General features: G+C 43.9%; 1 protein-coding gene across 1 annotated transcript in view; it reads left to right on the top strand.

Annotated features, from left to right (window-relative positions):
• The window catches only part of Rasgrp1 (RAS guanyl releasing protein 1), a 60,041-nt gene that overhangs the window by 26,612 nt on the left and 7,777 nt on the right, over positions 1-25,652 (top strand). The window contains 9 exon segments of the mRNA NM_019211.3: positions 7,194-7,299; positions 10,977-11,039; positions 12,419-12,550; positions 14,377-14,530; positions 18,958-19,131; positions 20,053-20,169; positions 21,890-22,165; positions 24,309-24,389; positions 25,256-25,360. Coding sequence (NP_062084.2) covers positions 7,194-7,299; positions 10,977-11,039; positions 12,419-12,550; positions 14,377-14,530; positions 18,958-19,131; positions 20,053-20,169; positions 21,890-22,165; positions 24,309-24,389; positions 25,256-25,360 — 1,208 coding nt within the window.

The raw sequence follows: 25,652 nt of genomic DNA, 5'->3' as shown, positions 1-25,652 counted from the left end.
CAAAACCCAGGAAGTTTTGGGCGTCCTTTCCTGATTTGGAGATTGCCATTGTCTTGCTGTCAAGAAGCAGCACTTCCCCATTGTCACACGTCCAGAGCTGTGAGTGTGTTGTGAGTGTGCCTGTGAGGTTCTGCCTGGATCCAGTCTGCCTTCATTTCTGGGATACCGGCCTCCTTTGACAGGTTTGGCCAGGCCCATGGATTTCTGATCCTGGCTTCTCGGATCCCTAGATGGAGCATACGTTCTACTTCCTGTTATGCAAGCCACCCCCACCTCCACGAGTCATCCTTCTTAGTCTGCCGAATTTCTGACATTCTGCCTTTGATACCCTCAAAATCTTTCACACATCAAGATGTTTCCATGGAAACCAAAACAAAGGGGACACAAAGACTGTGCGTTATGGTTTCTCTCTGGTGCTGGTCACGTGCCTTTGTGCTTCCTGTCAGCTTTGCAGTGCGGCATTTTCAACTTATCCCTCAGACATGTCTCACTGAAAAGCCACCCCTTCCCTGTTAGCAAGCTTGGGAATGTGCAGTGCAACCTTTGCTGGGTTTTCTCACAGAATTCAAATGCCATGGAAGCAGTTCGTCCGTCTAAAGCTGGAAAATCACTTAGTTCTAAGGCAAAACTGAAAAGGAAGGGTGGCTGAGGTGACTTAGACACTGTTGGACCTTGACATTCCAAGTCACCTTGCCAGAGACCTCCTAAATCCCTCTCTGAACCAACACAGATGTCAGGGGTCTCTCCCTTCCCCTAAACCTCCCTGTGGGGTCTGTTCCCTTTATTAATCCTCCCCCCGTGGGGTGTCTTCCCTTTCTTAACCCTCCCTGTGGGGTCTCTGCCTTCCCCTAACCTTTCCACCATTCCTAACATTTGGTGCCTAAAACTCTTAGGTCTTCTGACTGTCATTCCTTCTTCAGCTAGATTCAGAACTCTTTAATGGCAGCATTTCCTCAGCTCTTCAGATATCTTCTAGAATCTAAGACATTGCTACTTGAAGAATAGTTTCATGATCAATATTGGTTAATAATATAAAAGCATGTTTTTGCAGTGCCGGGCATGGAATCCAGGTCCTTGTACATGTTAAGCAGGTGCCCCTTCATGGATTGGCACCTTTAAGTATCCTGTCCTCTCTTTAAAACGTTTATAGAGAACGGTGTGGGAGTCAAGTAGATGCCAGATGCCCGCCCACTGACCTGTAGTGCTTTTAAAAGGAAAAAGGTGCATTAGATAGAAATGGAGAGCAAGGGCAGTTGAGAATCTGTGATTCTGTAAAGTATAGTTCTTGCCTATACTTGGACTGATGGTAGAAAGTGTATAATTGGCTCATACACAGATGACTCCAGAGCCCACATACCTACATAGCTTCTGTTCACTCCATCAAGCAAATGGTCCACAGGTTAGATGTGTTTCATGATGGTATTTCTCAAGAAGTATATATGTCCATCATTCCCTGAGTCAAGTTGCAGAGAAGGTAAGAGTGACGTCTTGCACTCCACTGAAGTTTCAACCCCTTTAAGAATTAGCAGCAGCAGATGGTAGTGAAAAATTATGCATATCTTATTATGCATTGCACATTTTGCTTATTAGAATTTTTCATATGACACTCTGCATTTTTAAAAGCCTAAAGATGAAAACAAAGTAGAATTATCCATTGAAATATTTAAATCAGCTTACAGCAATTATAACAAACTATCAAAATAAAATCCAGCACCCTGGAAGGTACATAGATTCCCCTGACCAGCATCTTGAAGAAGTGTGCTTGTTCTGTGGGATGAAGGCAGGAAGGGAATGCTCCTATCTAGTCATGAGGTTATCTAGTCATCAAAGGCCATGTGGCAAAAAGATGGTGACAGGGCAGGGGCAAGAGATTAAGCCAATCTCATTGAAAAGGGAGAACCAGGAAGGGAGAAGAGGTGACACCCTGTCTAGGTGTAGAGAGAAAGTACTTCTCTCTGCTCCTCCTCTTGCTCCGTCCCTGCCTTTCTTTACTGAGTGAGCCATCCCCTCCTGAACTTACCATTTGCAAGCTCTCACTCCCACAGAAAAAAGCATGTGGCTTCACAAGCCACCGTGTGGGTGTGTCACTGAAACTGTAGAAGAGGAGGTATGGGGGGAAGTGGAGTATGAAGATGCTGGTGAATCTTGGACAAGACTCCCTGGCATCTTGAAGACAACATTCAAGATCAGAATGGAGCAACCCATGGCATATAAGAGACTTCTAGAAATCATCAGAATACAAAGGTCATTCTTCCATATGCAGATTGACTCCAATTAGACTTTCTTAGCATTTCTAGAACCTAGATCCAGAGGGCTAAACATGTTCTTAAAGATCACTTGAGTCAGCTTTGCATTTAATACATGAGATCCTTGGCCCTACAGATGGCCACACAGCACCCAGCCAGGTATGTAGGAAATTGAAAGGGTTCTGGAATCAAGAACACTGGACCAGACTCTACCCCATTGTCTTTTTGACTTAGGACATATTACTCAACCCTTCTACCCTTGAATTTCCTCCCCTGTAAGTTGTGAACTGCATGAACAATGTTGGGTTGTTCTGAGCATTAGAAATCACATCACCATGCTTAGCACAGCCTTGCCCTGCAGAGGCTTTAGTAAATGGGAATCGCTGTGCCAGCACACTCTCTGGGTTTCATCTCCAGACTCCAAGTCCTCTGTGATGGGAATGCTTTCAGCATTGTGTGTGCACATCAGCCATACTTTTCTGCCACCTGTTAAGCCAAATTCTGTTCCTGCAATGTCTGTCCATCAACTTGGGTGCTACCTTTTGCAAAATCACAGAACAAATCTAAACTTTCCAACAAGTAATATAAAATATTTGAAGACAATTTCAGTGTCTGCCTAATCTTCTCCATGGTAAGCCCTTTTAGATCTTTGAATTCTTCCAAAGACCTTGCGTGATCTAACTGAGGATACTTCTGGGACCCTTCCTTCCTATGTGAGCAGCCATGGGAAGGTGCTTGCCAGATGTAAGGAAATGTGTGGATAGCAAGTCTTAAGGGCAGTCCATCCTGAATAAATTTGTATGACCATGCTAGGGTATACCTTTCACAAGTATAGTGTGTTGCTTCTCCTGCCTTTCACCATGGGGTTGAGGGATATGAACACTACCACTTCTCTGAAGAAAAGCATAAATGTTGTAAATCATATTGTCAAATGTTGTATTGAAGAGTTACTCCCCATAGCTCTCATTGCTTTTGTTGTATTGTTGACCACATTTCCCCTCCGTCTATCTAATGCTTCTCACGTGACTTGAAGTTCCTGCCCTTCAACTTCAGACTCAAAAGCATGACCTGTTTAACCAACAAAATGAGACAAGAGACAGCAGGCCACTTCACAGCATAGTTTAGGAGGCCTTGGATGTTTCCATGCAGCTCTCACTGTCCTGTCATCATGAGAAGATCCTACTCATACTAGCTTACTGGTCCAAGGAAGCTCAGAGCCCTCTGGAAAGGTATCTGTATCAGCCAGCACATAGCTAAAGCTATGAACACATGAGCAAAGCCCTGCAGATGTGGGCCATACATTTCGAAAACTTTATGGGTGAGATATTAACAAAACCATAATCAAGTTAAATGAACATTTCATAGAAATGTTTTTACCAAGTGGCAAATGCCAAGTAAATTAGCAAAGAAACACAAAATGTCAGGGGATTCCTGTTTGGTATAGGTCATACAGTTATTTGGTCCATGTTCTTGGAGTACTCACCGTGTGTCAGCACTAGACTGGACTCTGAAAATAGATTTAGGGTTTGGGGGGAGAAGATGCACAAGGCTCGGGATCCAGAAAATCTGTATTCTATTGAAAATTTAGAAAGTTGAACATTTTTTAAAAGACCAGCGAGACAACCAGAACATATGTGCTATGAAGAAATTCAAGCAGAGTAATGGCTACATTAGGTTGTCAGAAGAAGAGCTCTCATGAGATGAGACTTACGTGCTATGACAGATCCAGTGGGAGAAAGATAACATTGAGGGCCATGGCAAATGCTAATGGCATAATCTAGCAACAGGCCCAGAGTGTTTGTAGTGGGCACAGAAGTATAAAGAAGGGAAAAACATTTCTAAATGAAATGGGCCATATTCAGAGGCCAGGACGTATAGAGCTCTACCAGCCACCATAGAGCTCTAGTGCCTTGGAATGTACTAAGAATGTGACCTGATTTTCCAGGCCTCGGGAGCTGGGGGGAGAAGAGATTATGGGGAGAAAAGAGTGAAAGGATGGCCAGTTAGCTTTTGCATCATGGTGGCTACTCTATAGAGACAGCAAAACTAGAGTGAAGTTGGTAGGTTTTAGGTGTGTTTTAGAAACACTATCAAGACTCACTTATGGGTCAGGTGCCAGGGAAAGTGAATTCTAAGTTTAATTATAATAACTCAGAGGGCGTTTGGTGGTGCCATTTCTGTAGATGAGGTACAGTATAGGAGAAATAAACCAGAGGAGAAGTCAAGAGTTCTGTCTGGATGAGTTCATTTGGACTTAGACCTTTATGGAAACGATGCCACTGGACGTATTAAGTCTATGCTCAATGCTGAAAACAGAAGTTGGCAGATATTTTCATAGAGGGCGTGTTAGTCAGAGCCTAGATTAATTCATCTAGGCAAAGAGTTCACTTTTTAATTTAAAATTTAAGAAGTTTTCAATTTAAAATAAATGTTAGCAGAAAGAAGTGGGAGGATTAAAGTGTAGCACAAGCTGACATTTAAGAGCTTAGCAGAGGGAGAGGAGACAGAGAGACGTGACAGAGTGTGGAGAGATGAAGCCAAGAGAAGAAAGCCTTCCGGGAGGAGACTCATCAGTGTGGCTTCAGTTGGACTGAAGACTCACTGAATCATGAAGTAAGATGAGGACAGGGAAGTTAATGGAGTATGGAGCTGGTCGATAACCTTGGAAATTAAATAGTTAGCTTAGTTGTGATGGCTCATGCTCCCAGAAGTTGGGAGGCCAAGGCAATAAGATCTCCAGTCCAAGACCAACCTAGGCCAAGTACAGAGATCCCATAGAACCAACTAAACAACAAACTGGCTTGTGGAGACAGAAGTTGAAATGGCTGACAAGTGACTGGAAGAAAAAAGGGTGATCCTGGTGTCTCGAAGAAGAGGGAAACAGAAATGCAGAGATGAGGGATCTATTTACTTTTGTTTTAAGTAGAAAACATGGGAGCAAAGGTAAATGTCAGTGGGCATAAAAACCCACAGGGAAAATGTTGATACTGATGGCCCAGCAGGGTAAATAAGCTTAGCAGCTCTTGAAAAGAGGAAATGGGAACAGAGAGGAGATGTGGGCTTCCATGTGCCCTTCCAAGATAAAGGGGAGGCAGGCAGTGAGGGCTGTACAGAGCCAGTAAGCACTTGAGTTTTCTCAAATACATGTGACTTTAGATCAGCATTTGAGGATTCAGGACTTCTGACCGTATCCTGTACTTAGAACTTACTGAACTTGAAACAGAATGAAAATGATCACCACGTTTACAATGTATTATATAAGACGTTATAGATGGACAGTAGTTCACATAGATAGATAGGTGATAGATGATATGTAGAGAAAGATGATAGAGATAGATAGATAGATAGATAGATAGATAGATAGATAGATAGATAATAGATAGACAGACAGATAGACAGACAGGCAGACAGACAGATAGACAGATAGGCAGATGGACAGACAGGGTCTTAGTTAGGGCTTTACTGCTGTGAAAAGACACCATGACCAAGGCAACTCTTATAATGACAACATTTAATTGGGGCTGGTTTACAGGTTCAGAGGTTCAGTCCATCATCATCAAAGTGAGAACATGGCATCATCCAGGCAGGTATGGTGCAGGAGGAGCTGAGAGCTCTACCTCTACATCTGAAAGCTGCTAGCAGAATACTGGCTTCCACGCAGCTAGGATGAGGGTCTTAAAGCCTAAACCCACAGTAGCACACCCACTGCAAGAGAGCCACACCTTCTAATAGAGAGACTCACTGGGCCAAGCATATACAAACTATCACAAATAGATAGGCAGATGATGGATGGAGGGATGGACGGACAGACAGATTTACTTATGGAGATAAGCATGGAATTGAGAGATGTTACACCAGAACTACCCAACCACCAGCAGTCATTCCCATCCTTAGGTCCAATAGGTTATGAGATAAGACTGAGATTCTAGAGAGCACAGTGGACATAAGGGAAGGACCGACCACCATTACAACTTATCCAGAATATAGGAAACAGGTTAAAGCAGAGAAGGATGAGAAAGAAACAATCTGGCTTTTTTCTTCTCTTATGATTGTTTCAAAAGACAAAAGCCAACTGTACCCCGGCTAGCAAGTGTTCCTGACTAGTGAGATTCATGGCGAAAGTCGGCGAGTAGGCAGGGAAGGGACAAGCAGCACATTTCATACTGTAGAAACAAAACCAGTGCTGGAAGCCACTCCAAAGGGCAACATTACCCTCAATGCTACTACGCAGAACACAGCTTGCTAGCCAATGAGATTTGGAAATACGCCGCTAGTGGTGCCTTTTGCAAATCATCGTGGACCCTCAAAATCCACCACACTCTGCATATGTAATGTTTACTTTCATTTCACCACAGAAGCCTTAGAAATTGAACACCTTGGACTTCAGGCTCCTCACTTGCATGTCCAAGGCCAGGACACAGCTCTAGAAATTCATCCACCTAGCCATGTGCCTTTGTAAAACTTTTAAAGATATTTATTGGGGCTGGGGATTTAGCTCAGTGGTAGAGCGCTTACCTAGGAAGCGCAAGGCCCTGGGTTCGGTCCCCAGCTCCAAAAAAAAGAACCAAAAAAAAAAAGATATTTATTTTAACTGCATATTAATCACGTGGCTTCCCAGTCTGATGCTAGAGAAAGTCCCTCTGGACCCCCAATCGCATAAACGTTGGGTCCCATAAACCCTACAGCTACCTCTGCTTTCAATCTGGATCTAGACTTTATCCCTTTGACAAGACTCTATCACCTTTGGGGCAGCTTGATTCATATGTTTTGTGGGGATAGACAAGGGGTACAGGAGGATGGTAAAAACCAGGAGAAAAGGCAAAGCACTGGGCAGCTGAAAGAGAGCTGTTTGAATAGCCCTAGCTGTCTGCCCGCTAGAATTTTGGAGGATCAGAGCCCCCGTCATCTCTTTCTGAGAGACTCACACACAGCTCTTTGCACTTTCAGATGCAGATGGAAACCTGTGTCGAAGTAACCAGCTGTTACAAGTCATGCTAACCATGCACCGAATCATCATCTCCTCGGCTGAGCTGCTGCAAAAACTCATGAATCTATATCCTTGGGCATGGAAAGTAGGCTGCTGATTCAAATGTGCGTTCATTTCAGCTGATTTGGAATAAAGTGAGCAGTAGATGCCTTTACCTGTCCTTTTAAGGGTATGGTTGTATGTTTGAGCACTGGTGGATGTGTGTGTGTGTGTGTGTGTGTGTGTGTGTGTGTGTGTGTGTGTGTGTATGTGTGTGCACCTGCGTGCACCTGTGTGTTTACAAATCTATATGTCCACACCTGTGTATGTAGCTTCTTTTAGGTAGTACAATATTATTTATGCAGATTTCTCTGTGTGGTAGATGGTCAAGGAAGTCAACATACAAATGCAGATAACATTAATAATATCACCTGTGAATTTTTTTAAAAAAAATACCTTTCATTATACATTAGTCGCAAATCATATTCATCCTGCACAGACTGACCAGGACAGTTGTGAGTCTTTTTTTTTAAAGATTTATTTATTTATTATATAGAAGTACACTGTTGCTGTCTTCAGACACACCAGAAGAGGACATCGGATCCCATTACAGGTGGTTGTGAGCCACCATGTGGGTGCTGGGACTTGAACTCAGAACCTCTGGAAGAGCAGTCAGTGCTCTTAACCGCTGAGCCATCTCTCCAGCCCCAGTTGTGAGTCTTAAATGATGCATTTCTTGAGGGACTTCATATGAGTTCTTCAGCCCTCCTGGGCTCTGAAGAAAGGTTCGGCCACATGATCTGTACTACATGGCCTTTGTGGTCTAGGCTGTGGCACTGACTGTGGGCTGGTTAGCCCTTGTTGGATGCGGACCTCCTGTGGTAGGGTATGGAAGTCGCCTGCTTTCTCCTTCAAAATGCTCGTGGTACTGTGAGCTGTTGTCCTCAAAGGAAAACTGCAGTCGGAGACGTGGAACCAGTTAGCTAGCACCTGAGGCCAAGGTCTCTGGGGCTGAGTCAGGACACGTGACTGTACAAATCCTTCTCCAGGAAACACAAGAAACACAACAGCCCTTCTCTAACTGCCATGAAGCGGTCTCTTCCATCTCAGTGATCAGTGTCCCAGGGTAGAGCATGGGGAGGGTCAGCAACTGAGAGAGACTTGTGATGGGTGAGCACCGCCTCTGCGGAGACTTTCAAACCAGTTCAATCTGGTTTTTATGACTCCATGCACCAGCAACTGTGAACCACACTGGCAATTAGGCACTCCTTCCTCAAAATGCACTGGCCTTGAGGCTAGATGTACTTGAGTGGCCTCCTTTGGAGCACCACTGGGTACTGTTTCTGCAGCAACCCCTACACTGCCCGCCCATCACATCCCCCACCCTCCACCCCCGCCCCTCTGTGTTCTTGCTCAGCCTTTCAGTGGCACCTGCTCCCAGGCCATGACACATTCAAATGTCCCGCATCTAAAAATAAACCCTTAACCCTGTTTCCCCTTTATTCGACTGTTAGGATTAGAAATTTGATGTGAAACCTTCTTAACTAGTCTGCCTTCGCGATCTCCAATCTCTACTCCCACTCACTGCTAAGCACAACTGCAGGCTCCTACCAAGGTACTTAGACTTTCCTCTCTGCTGCTGTGGTCTCCCAGCTGCCAGTGGTCTTTGCTCATACCTTCCAGAAGCACTGAACATCACAAGAGCCCATGCCTATCCCCACGGACTTCTGAACTGTACCCTCCCATGCCCTCCCCAAGTTCTCATGTGACCTCTTCCCTGAGTACTTGCACACAGGGTCTTCTCACTCAGAAACCTTTTGTGGGTAGTTTCACACAATGATCTGGGGACCCAGGATGCTTTTTAACTTTACATTTGTCTCTCATAAACTGTTTTCTCCAAGGTCTGGACCAGTTTGTTCTGCTAACATTTTAATGTATTCAAATATATTTATTAGCTTGCCCCTTGTGTCTTTGTTTTCCTTAACTCCACTTAGCATACTAGTTCCCCTTCAACCCTGCATTGGCTCTGTATTTTCGGTTGCAAGCAACAGTACCATTGCCTAAACCACAAGCAGCAGGGACAGCCTTGAGCCTGCTGCCTTTGCCATGGCCCAGCAGCCAAGGACTGGGGGACTTCCTCCTTCTGAAGGATACTCGGAAGCTTCCTAGTCTGAGAGCTACCAAGGGCTTCACAAAACACAGCTCCTGGGCACAAAGTCCTGGGAAGACAGAAAAGAAGATACACTGCAAAACAGTCCAATTACTTCCACTTAACATAGTTCTTTCAAAAGGTGTGTGTGTGTGTGTGTGTGTGGTGTGTGTGTGTGTATCTTCCCCTTTTACTATGGAAGAATAAACATTTCAATGAGTTAAAGAAAAATTGATAAGAGCACAGAACCTCAAAAGTATCAAGAATGTACCTTGTGTTATCTATGTTGACGTTACACTCTATGTTCTTGGCTTCTGAACTTTTCTTCTACCCATTTGTCACTGGTAGCCTGGACAGGCTTTGATTTTAATTGTGTTGTTGCTGTGTGAGGTTTTGTATACATTTGCTATCATTTGTATTTGTGTGTGTGTGTGTGTGTGCAAGTGCACACACTTGCTCTAATTTCAAGAATATATTTAATAAGAAATATATTCATATATAATTTTCCAAATTAGTCCTATATTTATTAAAATTACAAATTTTACTATAATTCTTTGTGTTTTCAAGTTTAGTTTGCTCACCTTTAAGATTTACATTTCAGGTTTAGTTTTCTTGAATTGTAATTTATTCAATGGGTCAATATTATTTTAGGTCCTCTAAAGCTGAGCATAAAATCAGTAAGATTTAAACCTAAAACTACACATCTACTGCACTTAATCAAATATCCAACACTGAATTTTCAAACCTGTGGATCCAAGATGCTCAAAATCATTGAGGTGTTCATGGTTTCAAAATGCTTACAGGCCTTCCTTGTAAACACAGCACTGTGGTTCTGGGAACACTGCCTTTTCTGTATTTAACTCAGTTTTCCAAAGGTTTCCAGTAGTTTCACACCTACTGAGAGAGGACCAATTCCACTCCAGTTACTTGATCTTAGTTGGTTGCTGGACCCCTCTCACCAGTCCAGCTGTAATTCACTGACCTCTATGTTACAATTTTCATGTCCCCATTGTTAAAAGAGAAAGAAGCTATACCCTTGTGGGATAGACAGAGAAGTAGCTTGCTTTTCAATCTGTCAAGAAGAAAGATGGTAGGTCACACCCATGTTCACCACTGAACTAGAGTTCTCATCTGATTCTTAAGTAGACAAATACCCTTGCCTTGTACCTCAAAATCCATTTAAATACAGGGATGTTCTTCTGCTCTTTCAAAATATTCAGAATTATAAACTCTGATAAGATGTTCTTTGCTTGCATTTTTTGTAATATTCCATGATTTTGTCTGACTTGCCATGTAGTATACAAGGTTAGTCAACTAATGCCTATCATGTGTGTGTGTGTGTGTGTGTGTAAAATGTTCATGTTACTGCTTTTTAATTTTCAATGCATTTGAATATATACATTGTCTAAATAGTTATGCATACATCAGTCACTAGAAAGCTTTTAACAGATGAAAGGGATCTCTTTCTAACTTGTTCATTCAGTTGGGCTACTAGTCACTTGAGCATGTGCAAAAGGCATTTTGCCCACATTTTCAAGGTTGACTTGGTAAATACTTGCAAAGTATTTCATGGTTTCTGTGTTACAGTTTCCATTTTCCTTAACCACAACTCTACATATAAGGACGCCCTGGAAAAGAATTCTCCAGGAATTTGCTTGAAGATCTGCTATTTTGTCAGGTAATGTCTCTGTGATCTGGGGACTGTGTGGAATGAGACGAAATGAACAGATGTGGCCTACAATTCTGCGCCTGCTGATCCTCCCTCCCTCTCCCTCCCAGCCTTGTGTAGGCTTCTCACACTGTAGGCTGCCTCTGACACTATACGCTGTCTCTGGCAGTGATGGCCGCCTCTGACACTGATGGCTGCCTCTGACACTGTAATCTGCCCATGACATTGTATGCTGCCTTTTGCACTGTGGCTGCTTCTGACACTATAATCTGCCTCTGACAAGATGGCTACCTCTCACACTGCAGGCTGCCTTTGGACACTGATGGCTGCCCCCTGGATAGACTGAAGCACAAAGGCCTTCATATTGGAAAGTCAGTCAAACAGTGAATTTCCTCCAATGTACCTGTGCTGAAGATTTTTATTTTATTCCTCTTAATTTTATGAGTTTGCATCAAGAAAAACATACAAAGATAATCAAGGGTCTCTGGTTTTTTCTTTATTTTATGCTTAGTTATTGTAGTAGTACAGCTCATTGAACATTTAAGAAATTCTGAAAACAATATATTAAACACCATAACCAACAACCATTTTGTATATATCCTTCATGAAGTTATTTTTCCCCTTATTTCATGTGTTAGTAATTTTTCCTAGTTTTTTAAGGTAACATAAAGTTGGTGGGGTTTATTATCGAATTTTGAAATATAGATGTCCTTTTCACTGCTTTCTGCTTCCATATTCCTCATCCCTTATGTATCTTACATCCCTTCATCCCCTTGCTTTAGTGCACCTTTAATCTCAGCATTTGGGAGACAAAGGCAGGCAGATCTCTGAGTTCGAGGCCAGCTAGGTCTACAAAGCAAGTGCAAGGACAGCCAGGACTACACAGAGAAACCGTGTCTCAAACAACAACAACAATGACACACACACACACACACACACACACACACACACACACATATAATATATATATGCTTTTATACTGCATAGCTTATGCTTAGCTTTCTGTTATAAAGATTTCCCCTAGTTCTTACAGGTTATGATAAACTTTATTTTTCATAGTTATAGTAACATGTAATAAAAACATACTCTATAGATACACACACCATTTTTGGATAATTGCTTGCTTGCATGGCCATGTCTACATCCTGTCTGGATTCTTCCATATGATACCTTCTCTTATCAAAACAAATCTGCTGTGGAGACACTGAAGACTGCTACATGGTTTTTTTCCCTCCCTGGCGCCCTCTACACCTAGATCTTTCGCTACAGGACAAATCTCACTCTGTCTTCTCCTGAGTGCTTTTTTTTTTGTAGACTCAAATTCCTATGGGAATCTGCCCAACTGTGAGGCCCAGGGCTCAGGGCTCTTTCTTCCTCCCTCCTTGTAGGTATTGGATAACAGAATTCTGGATCATGTTCAAAATGGATGCCAGCTTGACCAGCACCATGGAAGAGTTTCAGGACCTGGTGAAAGCCAATGGTGAGGAGTCCCACTGCCACCTCATCGACACGACACAAATGTGAGTGTCAAGGTTCTAGTAGGTCCTTTGAAACTACACTCCTCCAGTAACCTGAGCTGTGAAACTAGGCCTCTCACTGCCTCCATCTCCTAGAAGCTCAGACAAGCAGGGTCTGAGAGCCCACCAAAGATAACTTAATATTTAATAAAAAGAGCAGAGAGGCCACCCAATTAGGAAGTTTCACGAGATGGGAGCAACAAGCAGAGAGAGCCAGACCTGACTAAAAAGTAGCCATCCCATGAGAAACTGAAAGCCTTGTACCTGGGCTAAGGTCTCCTTAGTAGTTAGGACAGCAGGCACCCCTGAACTTACATGGACCAGAAACTATTACAGAATGTCTCAAGCAAAGATTTAGAACAGTCACAGATATCTGTGAAAAACCATTCAGTTCCTAGAGCTGCAAGGGAACTGGGGGATATTTCAGATCATTCTTCGAGTTCCTTATTCACACAGTTGGCTCACTCTGGAAAATGAGCCCTTCTTAATTTGGGGAAGGAGGGTATACATATTACATGCTGGGGGTTTTATGTGTGGTCAATTGTTTTGCAATAATACAAATTCCCAAAATACAGAGTTCTAGAACTGCATTACTGGGGAGATCAATTAACCCAAACTCATGGTTTTGCCTGTAGTCTATGATTGACAGACCTGGGGTCTGTGACCGGTCTCTATCCATCAACTTATCACTGCCATCTATTTTGACACAGCTCAGATGAGAACTCGTGGCAGAATTGCAGCTGCCCTCCAAGCCCTGCTTGTGATACCCACACACAAAGGGATGGTTTCCAAGCTACATCCCCCAATCCCAAATCAATCCGCTTCTCCATTTGGTCCTCTGTGCTCCTCTGCATGGAATTATATAACTTGATAGATAAAAGGGATTTTTTTTTACCCAAAAATATCAACCTTTTCATTTTCAAGATGAAAACCCTAGAGCCTGGGGCCACTTGAAAACCTCAGTCTTCTGACCTAATATTTTCTCTCACGATTTCTTTCACTGTGCGTTCTTTAGACTTGTTAATTGAGGATATTTCCTGACCTGATATATTTAAGGAATCATGAGTTATGTTTTCCTTTGCCAGGCATTTGAGAGTCGTGAGTACACATAGGGAAGAGGTCTATAGAATTTGTATCCTTCCCCAAGCTTAAAACCAGGGAATCTTTGTGTCAAGAGTCAAGGCTCTCAGAAGCGCCTGTTTAGAAACCCAAGCCTGCACCCTGCTGCCTTTCAACACTGGCTGCCTTCCTCTGCTTAGTGTGAAATTGAAACTAAGAAATTCTCTGGGATGGGCTGTGAGGACATTGGGGAATAATTGGGTCATTCTAGGGTCAGTCAATTTATATGGTCATTTTTGTAAATGGGGACATTGGGGGGAAATGACTTGTTTCTGACCAGTGTGACTTCATGTTCTTGACCACGATTTCTTGAGGCATGATGTCTTCCCCTCTTCTTTTCTGATCTCTTCTGGCATGAAAATTAGCTCACTCTTATGATTTCCACCAACAGTCCCATAACCCTAACAGGAATACAGGAAGACGTGGAAGGCGTAGACTAAAGTCAGAGGAAGAGCCAGGAACAGGACCTAAAAATGTCCCTTTCCCACTGCCCTCCTGTCTCTCTTGCTGCATCGAAAAGGCTCATTTCTTTGAATGGTTATCAGGAAAAGCAAGATATACTGGGGAAACTCGGTTTGCATCATTTTTGCCAAATGGAGCTAGCTAACTGTACTTTGGAAATTCTGTGGGTCACACTAGTGTGCTCATTCAGGAAAAGCATGTGGGACTGACTCTTCTTTTCTTCTCCCTTTCTCATCCACTCACAAAAGTAATTCTCGAGACTGGTCCAGGAAACTGACTCAGAGGATAAAATCAAATACCAGCAAGAAGCGGAAAGTGTCCCTGCTGTTTGACCATCTTGAACCTGAAGAACTGTCTGAACACCTCACCTACCTTGAGTTCAAGTCCTTCCGACGGATATCTGTACGTAGACAAGGGGCAAGAGGGAACCTACTGTGGGAAATTTAGGAATATGAGCAGAGAAAGTCAGCAGCCAGTTTCCCTCCCAGCCCAGCATGGTGCTCTCCTTGGCATGGTGCTGGAAGGCCTCCCTAACAGGTATCCTGGGATCTGAAAAGTCAGTGTCATCCTAATTCCTCTGGCTGCCCATGCCCTGCTTCCCCACCCTACACCCTCTGTGCCCACCTACCACTCCAGCATTCACTCAGCCTATCAAGCTATGGCACTGGGAGATTCACAGAATACATTGCATGCATGCTTATGTAGGGAACACATGCCCTTCACCCATGATAACCATTAGACTTTTAGAAAATTGTTATGTAACCTTCACACGCACGCGCGCACACACACACACACACACACACACACACACACACGAAAGGGAGGGAGGAGTAAAGGGATGAAATGGAATGGAACAGAAAGATAAAATAGGAAAAGACTTCCTAAGAGTTGGAATTCCAGGGTAGGCTTAGAATGGCTCTAGGAGGCTCTAAAACTAAAACAGATGTGACCAGTTTATTCCAAAGCATACTTAGATCCATAAGATGGTGCCAAGATGGCCAGCATTATCATATTTCTGGGAGCAAACTGTGCTAACTCACACTTGCTGTAGCCAAGCAGAACAAAGGGGGATGAAGAGGAAGGGATTCAGCATCACCATCAGCCACAAGGAGCGATCACAGCACATCCCGTTCTCACAACCATCTCCACAGGACACCAAAGAACACTTTCCCACACGAGAGAACTTGCCGCCATGTTAGATGCAACATGCTGTCAGTGGCCAATGTGTTTTACCTGAAGCACGGCACGCTTACTCTACGCAGGCTCCCCTCCCGCACGCGGGTACTGTCTTTGATTTTGCTCTGACGACAGACAGTACTGTGTTGCCTGACCTAGAATGACCTGGACTCCCAGGTGAAGGATAGTGGGCCAGGGCAATGACAGGCAAAGTCTGTACAGCTTATTAGAGTTGGAGCTGGATGTCTCCCAATCACTCAGCACCGACTTATTGAGCCTAGCTGTGTGTAGATGGAAAAGAGCAAACCAGATCACAGCGATTACGTCATACCCTCTCCTATAACACTGATATCCTATCATCGCCCAACCAGGAGCCTAGGAGCTTCCACTTGGGACTGTCCCCAAACACTCTCCTGTGCTAACTTCCCAGATTCCTCGTGGGCATCCCTCAGAGTGCTGGGCACCATTGGGAAGCTTCAGCTGGGGATTTTCCACTTAACACACCTCGCCTGTCCCAAGGCTAGACAGATGGTCTCTGAAAAGAAACCACTATCCCACTGGAAATCAGAGCTGTGCTGGAGACTCTGGCAGAGCAGCCCCTAGCCTGTATGGTGTCTGCTTTATGACAGTGCCTGGCTGGAGCAGGTGGAAGTGACCATCAGTATGAGACTGAGCCAAAACCAGCAACTCTGGGTTGAACAGCATTCTGTTTACAAATAAAAACTTCAACCTTCTATCTTTTGAGTGGCCTGGCCCCCTCATAGAAGGCTATTTCAGCAGACTCTTATTTGCTTTTGTTCTTCCTCAAACAATAATTTTCCACTCAGCATAAAGCTGTAGGAAAATGTATCTTGCCGGCGGAGGGGGGCAGCCCTTGCAGGGGTCTTCTTCCTTGCTGGTTCTTGAGGCAGTAGAGTGGGAAGAGCATTGGCACTTGGTCTTATGAGATATTTAGAGTTGCTGTATAATAAAAAGTTTACTTATCTAAGTCTAAGTTACTCTGCTACTGTAGCTAAGCTGCCTTCTATGTTCCTCTGAGGCCAGAAACTACAAGTCTCTGGCACTTCGCAGCTCCTCCTAAAACAGCAGAGGATTAAGTACTATCCCAGCAGGGACTGCCTCCAGGCTCTAACTTTCAGCCTGCTAGTCCAAAGGCACTGGAAGAGAAAGGGACACTTAGAAAAGTAATTATAGCATTTATTACTAAGTAGTAAAAAGTTTCCTATGAAAGCTATCTAAGGGGAAAAGCAGAAAGATCAGGGAAAGGGAAAAATTCTTCTAAATGGGAAAGGGAAAATTTTCTTCTCTAAGCGGGGAAAGGCAAAAAATTCTAGGAAGGGAAAACTTCTACTCTTCTTTCTCATCTCTTTATCCTCAGTCCCAATATATCTTTCAGAATATATGATCACATGTTACAAAGTTCATCACGAGTTCACACAAAAAATATCAAATCATAAATTGAAATAGAAGTTTACAACAGAGAATGTTTACATGCATGTCCTTTAGGAGTAATTATCTGGCTAAACATCCATCACCTGTCACAGTTCCACAGGTTCACTGGAGGTTTCAAACCATAAATAAGTTATTAGTGAAGTTTTATATAGATAAACCCAGTCAATATTTTACCCTCTGTCCTAGCACCTATAATAAACCATTAGTTCCCTTTCATGTCCTTTGGTTAATTATTTTACAACCTCTTGGATTGTGCTCTGAGTAGGAGAAAATCCAGTTACCATCTGAGAGCAATTAACTGGTGACACATAGGAGACTGGTAGAGTTCTCACTGCAGCTTTGACTATCAGAAAAGGCCCTAATAGCAGCCCCACTATAAAAGAGCTTAATAGTAACTGTGTAATCTTAGGAATTCCTATAGGGTCATCATTAAGCCTTAAGAAATCATCTATTTGCCTAGATAGCATCACTACAAGATTGGACATCTTAGAGATCTGCTCCAAAGGGGTGGGGCTATTACTTAATGATTTTTATATATGTTTAATAGTAACAGGAAAAGCAAATTAATAGCAGGAATATTTCCTAAAATGAATTCTCTCATGATCTTGCCTAATAAGAGTGAGCCTGTCACAGATTGTATGATAATCTGAAACAGGCCATCTCAGGAAGATCACCTGCTAGTTGTTTGTTTGTCCCATTATGGCTCCTGACAGCATCTCTGCTGTGATTTCTTTGTTCAACGCTTTCTAGGAGAATTATATTACAAGGATAATTCTCTCTTTAAAAAGAAAAGTAAGACAAATAGGTTGAACATATTTCTAGTGAGAAGGAATATAATGTACTCATTGGAGTGAGGGTGGCAGCTTCCTCTTAGAACAAGGAAGACCTTTGCTTTCTGTAGCAGTCTCACAGTTTTTCTGAAGAATGTTTCAATCCTGCTCAGCTGTATCTGCCCACCAGCAGTCACAGCATCGTGGGTGGGGATTGGGTAAGGGACATCTGTTTTATTTAGGCAAGGCCAGGCATGGGGATATGGGAATACACATTCATATTCATTCTATCTATCTATCTATCTATCTATCTATCTATCTATCTATCTGCACTTGTACACACTCATGTTTGTGTGTATGTACACACACACACACACACACACACACACACAAACACACACGTGCGTGCGCCTTAACAAAGCTAAAATTTATTTTCCACCATACTACAAGTCTAGCAGGTATCAGTAGAGGCTGGTTGGAGTGGCCAGTCTTCATCTGATTGGGAACTCCCACCATCTCCAGAGCAGTGGAAGGAAGAGTGGCAAGGAAGGCATGCACTGGCACTTAGATCAGCCTTGATGCTTCGAGAACATCCTCCGAGTTATTTCACCTGCCCACATTAGCTTTCAGAGTAGAGAGTTTGGCACAGCACCAGAGCCTGCATAGGAGTATTCCTGGAGACTAAGTTCTTCTTTATTGTTGAAGCTAAGAGACTCTTGGAACAGGGGCATGGCAGCTATAATGATCACTTAGACCAGACTGTCCAGAATAGTTCATCCTCACACTTGTAGTCCCATTGTTATCCATAGTTAGGAAAACATGGCCACTGTGTGATTGGCTAGCCATGTTTCAGGTATCTTTCTCACTCGGCTTCTGGTCAAGTTTGTGAGTATGAGGTGGTTCAGACAAGCTAGTGTTAACATGCTAATTCTCCTATTAACACTACCTCACATTTGTGTAGCACCATGAAGAATGGAAGTCCTTCTACACAGTGTGTCATGTTGATGCTTGTAACAGGTTTATGTCCTAGATAGGGAGACTTTATGATCACAGATTTTTTTAGCTGCAGGTGGAGAGATAAATTGTGTTCTTGAACTGTTTTTCACCTGAAGATTCAGAGCTGGAACTAATACATTACATTTTCTATTATAATGTGCTCTCTTAAGAAAGAAAACTATCCACTCGAGTATGCTATTTGAGCTAATTGATGTGTACTCATCCTTGCATGCCAAATAGACCTGATGTAGAGAGGCCCAATGTGATCTTCCTCCCATCATTCTTTTGGGCCTGATGGTGAAGATATCAGGGAGGCAGCCATAGCCTTGTTCGCCCATACCAGTTCCCAGCCACCACTGAGCAGAGCTGACGTGCCTCTCAGAACCCCAAGAGTACCAGTGCTGCATTCTGATGTTGTCTTTCTTTCCCCTCCAGTTCTCTGATTATCAGAATTACCTTGTAAACAGCTGCGTAAAGGAGAACCCCACCATGGAGCGGTCCATTGCCCTGTGCAATGGCATCTCCCAGTGGGTACAACTGATGGTTCTCAGCCGTCCCACCCCACAGCTCCGGGCAGAGGTCTTCATCAAGTTCATCCATGTGGCTCAGGTGAGTGACTGGATTGAGACATTCATCCTAGGCCATGAGCCTAGTCTGAGTTACGTCCCTTCTGACCCACAGTGGGCCTTGTTATCTCCTGCATTCTCACCCAAGAGCAATGTAGAAGGCCACATGGGCCATCTTGAGATCAGGACCCAACTCTTTGGTGTTTTTCAGGACAGATTTTATTTTTATATGAGTAGCCACATGGGGAATTCTCAACTTCAATGGAGCCAGGCCAGTCTGAGTTGTCTCAGGCCCTGGATTGAGGCTCTGCCGGAGGGCATACTCAACTCTCGAGGGTCAGAAATTCAAATGTCTCTTCTCCAGCTGTTATCCTTTACCAGCACGAGCATCTCACAGGAATAACATCTTTACCTTAATAATAAGCCTGGCAATAGGATAAATGCAATAAGAGGGTGATTATCATATTTTCCAACTCTGGATTGTCTACACCAGTGATTCTGAAAGCTTGGAAATGGTCCACCTGCTCTAATATTCATTAAAAGCAGATTAGACGTTGTCTAAAGCCTACCTTTAGTCTAGGGAATCAGAATTTATGGGTTGTGTCCAGAAGTCTTTGGTGAGTATGTTGTCAATAATTCTAGGGCTGGGGATTTAGCTCAGTGGTAGAGCGCTTACCTAGGAAGCGCAAGGCCCTGGGTTCGGTCCCCAGCTCCGAAAAAAAGAACCCAAAAAAAAATAATAATTCTAGAAAATCAACAATTTATATGGTAGTCCACCGATCAGATGCAACACAGAGGGGCGTGTGACTTCCCTGCTGATCTTGCTCTGGTCTGGGGAAACTGTTGCTCCTGACTGTTATTCTAACTACATGGAAAATGTGCAGAATAGTGATGTCAGCTTCTATGCTCTGCCATGTAATGACACGTACAGTGATTCTGCTGTCATCTGTCCTCTGTGTCACAGAAGCTCCACCAGCTACAGAACTTCAACACGCTAATGGCTGTGATCGGGGGACTGTGTCACAGCTCCATCTCCAGGCTCAAGGAGACAAGTTCACATGTCCCACATGAGATCAATAAGGTCAGTGAGCTGTCTTCTCTGGGGCCTTAGGGCCACATATCTCTTATCAACAAGGTTAGGGGCCAAGGAGGCAAACTCCAAGGAAATCAAGAGGGGTGAGACACAGACCTGAGAGTGTGTGTGTGGCCTCAGTATCACTGTGCCCCTCTTAAAACAATGTGTGCTTCTTTCCTGTGTCTACAAGGTGTCAGACGTTCGATCACCATCCTTGTCATTGACTCCCTCACCCGGCTCTCCTCACTTTAGAATACTGGAACACTAGCTTACCAGAACACTTGCAGCCTGGACACTTGACTTCCAGAGTTGGAGATATTCTATAGACGCAGTGTTGGGAAGAGCCTGATCATTGAACTACACCCCCTGCCATTTGCTGCAGTTTTATAACACATTTTGCTTGGGTGGTGTCTTACACACTGTCCCGCATTATTAGTTAGATGTCACAGGATATGTTTTAACCTCTTATTACAGAGTTGTTAGTGTGAGTACCACTCAGCAGGATGTAGGGAGCTGTGAATGGCATAGGCTAGCTGACGATGACTGTTTGAGCATCTAATGACAGGGGACTTTACTATCCAGAAACAAACCATCCTACACTGGAAGAGGGCTCTTTTTTAGGGACATATTCCTAGGTCTCGCTGTCCCTATCCATCCAAAGGAGGATGTATGCATCCTCCTTTCAAGGAGTACCTTTTGTTTCTGCTTTCATCACCATGCTGGGTCCGTGAGAAGCCTTTCCCCTATGGCCGGGCAAACGGGGACATCTTTGGTCATTCCCTAACATTCTCTAACACACTGAAGGATCACATGTATATCAGAAGCCACAGAAACAGTAACAAAAATTACTATGCCCTACAGTCTGCCGTTCATCCTCCCTTGTGAGTTCACATAGCTCACACTCACCAGCAGTATTGGACAAAGGGGTGAAGAGGGAGCTCTCTTGCTGTCTTAGAGTGACTGGGTGAGCATAGTCTGTCTCTATTTTCTCACTGTACAAAGACAGTTCTTGTTAGGCACAATTCTATTAAAAGAATTTGTCATGGTGTCTAATATGGTTATGTCATGGGAAAACATGACCTGCAAGGTTGCTTCTAAAAACTTGGGCATTAATGCATTTGGCAGATTTATAACTGACATGATCCTGGTTTGTTTAAAAAGAATGTAGCTGGCTGCGCCCTCCAGACACAGGACCGTTTTGAGAAGCTTGAGCCACAAAATAGTAACCTGCACTACACTGCTGCAGCTCCCCCAAATGAAACACATCCTTTCCCAGGCCAGCAGCAAAGGCGGCACCTGCTGACCTCATGTGCCAACTCAATGCTATGCTTCTGGGAGCTTTTAAGGGCACCAGGGAAGGCAAATCATGGTTTGGGGATAGGAAAAGCACTTATTACCTTCTGTATAGTCCTGAACCATTCATTGTTGTGTCATGTGCTTATATTAGTTCTAAAACTAAATCACCTGTAATATAAAATGATAAAACCCCATTTAAATTAAACTATGCAGTGATATTGAGGAACAAGTACTTTGTTTATGACTATCCTCTGACATTTGACTTTTCTGGAGTTTTAATTGGGGAGTTGTAGTAGATACTCATTAGATGTATCACTCACTGTCCACCATATGAGGGATGGAGTAAAATCATGACAGGCATGAGAGTGGCTGCCACAGGCAGTATACTAGGCCCTACAGGTGCCAGTGACTGATTTGTTCTGCTTTGTAGGTTCTGGGTGAGATGACTGAACTGCTGTCCTCCTGCAGAAACTATGACAACTACAGGCGAGCCTATGGTGAGTGCACCCACTTCAAAATCCCCATACTGGGTGTGCACCTCAAGGACCTCATATCCCTATATGAAGCCATGCCTGACTACCTGGAAGACGGGAAGGTGAATGTCCAAAAGCTCCTGGCCCTTTACAATCACATCAATGAGTTGGTCCAGCTGCAGGACGTGGCCCCACCATTGGATGCCAACAAGGACCTGGTGCACCTGCTGACGGTGAGATTCCCATGGGAGAATAACTGCTAAGTACTAGCTATAAACTGGGTGGAGGGCTGTAAACTAGGGGGGGGAGGGCTGTGGGGAGGAAGGAGGAGGAGGACTTGGCTTACCTTCTCGTCTACTAGCTACAGAGTAGAACCACCATCTCTTCTTTATGGATGGGATGCAGAGGCACAAAGATCAACTACCCAGAGGAGTTGACACTATTAAGTAACAGTTAGACTCAGGTTGGAGAAGGGGACCCAGGAGACTGACATTGTTTTAAGTAGTGTGTTTTGCAGAATTCCAGGAGTCTTTTCCTACTCCTGCAAAAGCTGTCCCTAAGTTCTCATGTAGCATGAAAAGAGTAATAAAAGGCACCATCCCACGCTAGCGCCAGCTACTCTCTGGCCCCAGCAGTCTTGCCACGTCAATGGCTATCCTCATGTACCAACCACCCATCTCATGGCTTCTCTTGCGTATTCTGCTCACATTCCCAGCCTGTGGTCAGCAGTCACAAATCCTTGTAACCAGGCAAAAACGAAGCTCTAAAAGTCTGTAATGTATCAATTGGATTTATATCAGTAAATTCTTACCCCCACAAAACACCCACACAATGAACACAGAGCCAATTGATATTGATATAAACTACAACTAGATAAGACAAATTCTTCTGTAATTATCCATCCCTTAGAAGATATTCATAGCTACCTCAGGATATTTAAAGCCACGCAGAATATAGATCCTCTTTCTCTTCTTCCGTCTTCCTTCTTTCCTCCTTCTTTGTCCTATCTCTCCCGCCTCTCAAGAACTCTCAGCTTGCCCTCCTTTTCCACTGTCCAATCACAGGCTCTAGCCTTGTCTTCCACCCGCCCTCACCTGCAACAGTCTACACTCTCAAGATGTCGCTGAGCACAAGTGGAGACAGGGTACGCTCATAAAATACAGTAAGGAAGGGGTAAAACCCAGCCAAACAAAACAAGAAGAAAACGAATTGTTCTTTGCGTTTTGTGACTTGCAGTTTAGACCTCTGTGCCTGGAGACATTCTATCCAAGGGCAGGTATGGGGAGTGGAGATCAGGGTCTGTAGTGGGTATGGGGTGAAAGCAGCTGTGCTTCCTTCCAAAGCTGCGATGCTCCCGTGTGCAGCTGCAGAAACGTGGACGATCCTCTCCAAGTCGGCTCCCTGCAGTCTGCAGTTATTCAAACATCTCCCATTCTGAAATCACAAGTTGAAATGTGCTTCTTTGTACTAAGTGGAAGAGATGGTGGCCATGGTCTCTTCCTACCTCTCAGAGCATTCGGGTGGTGCCATGGGCTCCAGTCACAGCTCAGGACCTATGCTAGCCCTTTTTCTTTAAACAAGTGACTTTGGCAAGCCTCAGACAGGAACATCAACTCTATACAGAAACATAGACAGTAAATCTCAATATAAAGAGAACATCTTGGAACTTTGTCAATATTTAAAAAAAATATTCTAACAAGAAAGAATCAATATATTCCCTATTGAAATAGCAGGTATTGTACCAGCCAAACTTTGTGGATCCTAATTTTTATTTTATTTAGAGAGAGAGAGAGAGAGAGAGAGAGAGAGAGAGAGAGAGAGAGAGAATGTATGTATGTATGTATGTATGTATGTATGTATGTATGTATGTATGTATGTATGTTAGAAGACTACTTTGTGGAGTCATATCTCTTCTTCCAGCTTTTTGTGAGTTCCAGGAATTGATCTCAGGTCACAGTGAGTGACTTTACCTGCTATGACATCTTACTGCCCAGCACTTAGTGGGGTTTAAAAACAAACTGCTGGGTCTGGACAGATGGCTTGTTGGTTAAGGACACCTGTTGCTCTTACAGAAGCCCATGGTTCAAGTCCCTGCATCCACATAGTGATTCAGAAACATCAGGGACTCCAGTTCCAGGGAATCTAATGCCCCCTCTGACCTCTGCAGGGACAAAGAGTGTATATGGCACACATACACACGTGCAGATAAAATACTCACACATAAAATGGATAAGACTAAAAACAAGCAGACAAAAACCCTGCTAAACACCAAGAAAATGAACCACTGGAAAATTGAACCAAGAAAGAAACCTCAGTTCTGGGAAAGGCAGACAGTGAGTGTCCTAGCAATTAACAGTGTTCCTCGTTTACCTGCAGTTATCCCTGGATCTATACTACACCGAAGATGAAATCTATGAGCTTTCCTACGCCCGTGAACCAAGGAACCACAGGGCCCCGGTGAGTTTCTCGTGCTAAGACTTCTGAGTGTAGCAGGGCTTTAAAAGCTGATCAAGTTCCTTCTCCAACTGGCCTTCTGTGCTCGACTTTAAGCAAAGCACAGAGAAAGCTGCTCAACATATGTGTGGCATACAGGTCTTATCCATAAACAACTTATGGTTAGACAAAGTGTGGACAGTAAATGACTGAATACCTCAAGAGGGTCAGAATGGTACAATCTACCAGGAACTCTGGGCCCACGGGGGTTCACAGAGCACCACCAACCAAAGAACATGCATGAACCAGACCTAGGCCCCCTACACATATGTAGCAGATATGCAGCTTGGTGTTCACATGGGTTCTTTAACAACTGGAGCTGGGGCTGTCTCCAACTCGGACTCTGTTGCCTGCCTTTGGATCCCTTTCCCCTAGCTGGCCTGCCTTGTCTGGCCTCAGTGGAAGAGGATACCCTTAGTCTTGATTTGACTTAATGTGCCAGGGCTGATTAGTATGGGGCAGGAATGGGGGGGTCCCTTTCTCTAAGGAGGAGGGGACGGGGAAGAGGAGAAAAGGGTAGGAGAGTGAGGGTAGGAGGGGGCTGCGATTGGGATGTAAAGTCAAGAAATAAATTAATTAATGAAAAAATGGGAGGTGGCAGTGACGTGAGACACAGTGCTGTGTGAGGCACAATGTTGTCTGCCTCCAGGTAAAGCACACCCAGGTCTCCTTCCTAGGACTGGGTGATGACAACCGTTGCTGGGTGGTCATGTAGGAGCGCTTTAGGAACCTGTGCCTTTTCTGCTGCTACAGCGTACAGTCAGATTTCTGGAAAGGAAAGAGTCCTGTTACCCTGTGTCAGCCACAAGAGTTTTCCTATTCCATTTTAGCCACTGACACCTTCGAAGCCACCAGTTGTAGTGGACTGGGCCTCTGGAGTGTCTCCCAAACCTGACCCGAAGACCATCAGCAAACACGTCCAAAGGATGGTGGATGTAAGTAGCTGTTTCAGCAGGCAAAATCCTGGTGTGCACTGCTTTAATATTAGGTGATAGGGAAGAGAAAGGGCTAGAGTGATAAGAGACACAAAGGTGAGAATTTGAGGACTGGGAACTCAGAGCTGTGTCATTCCACATATGTAGGATGTTTCAGACAAAACAGCAACACGCTGGTTTCCAGTAGGGTGGATTTGCCTTGCTTATAAGCCCTTGCAGGGGAGCATATGTTTAAAAATTATCAGTTGGTATGGGGCAAAGGTCAACATATAATAATGCTAACCAGGAGACT

The sequence above is a fragment of the Rattus norvegicus genome, chromosome 3 (assembly GCF_036323735.1).
Source record: "Rattus norvegicus strain BN/NHsdMcwi chromosome 3, GRCr8, whole genome shotgun sequence".
Classification (NCBI taxonomy): Eukaryota; Metazoa; Chordata; class Mammalia; order Rodentia; family Muridae; genus Rattus; species Rattus norvegicus.
This window is presented reverse-complemented; position numbering and strand designations above follow the sequence as displayed.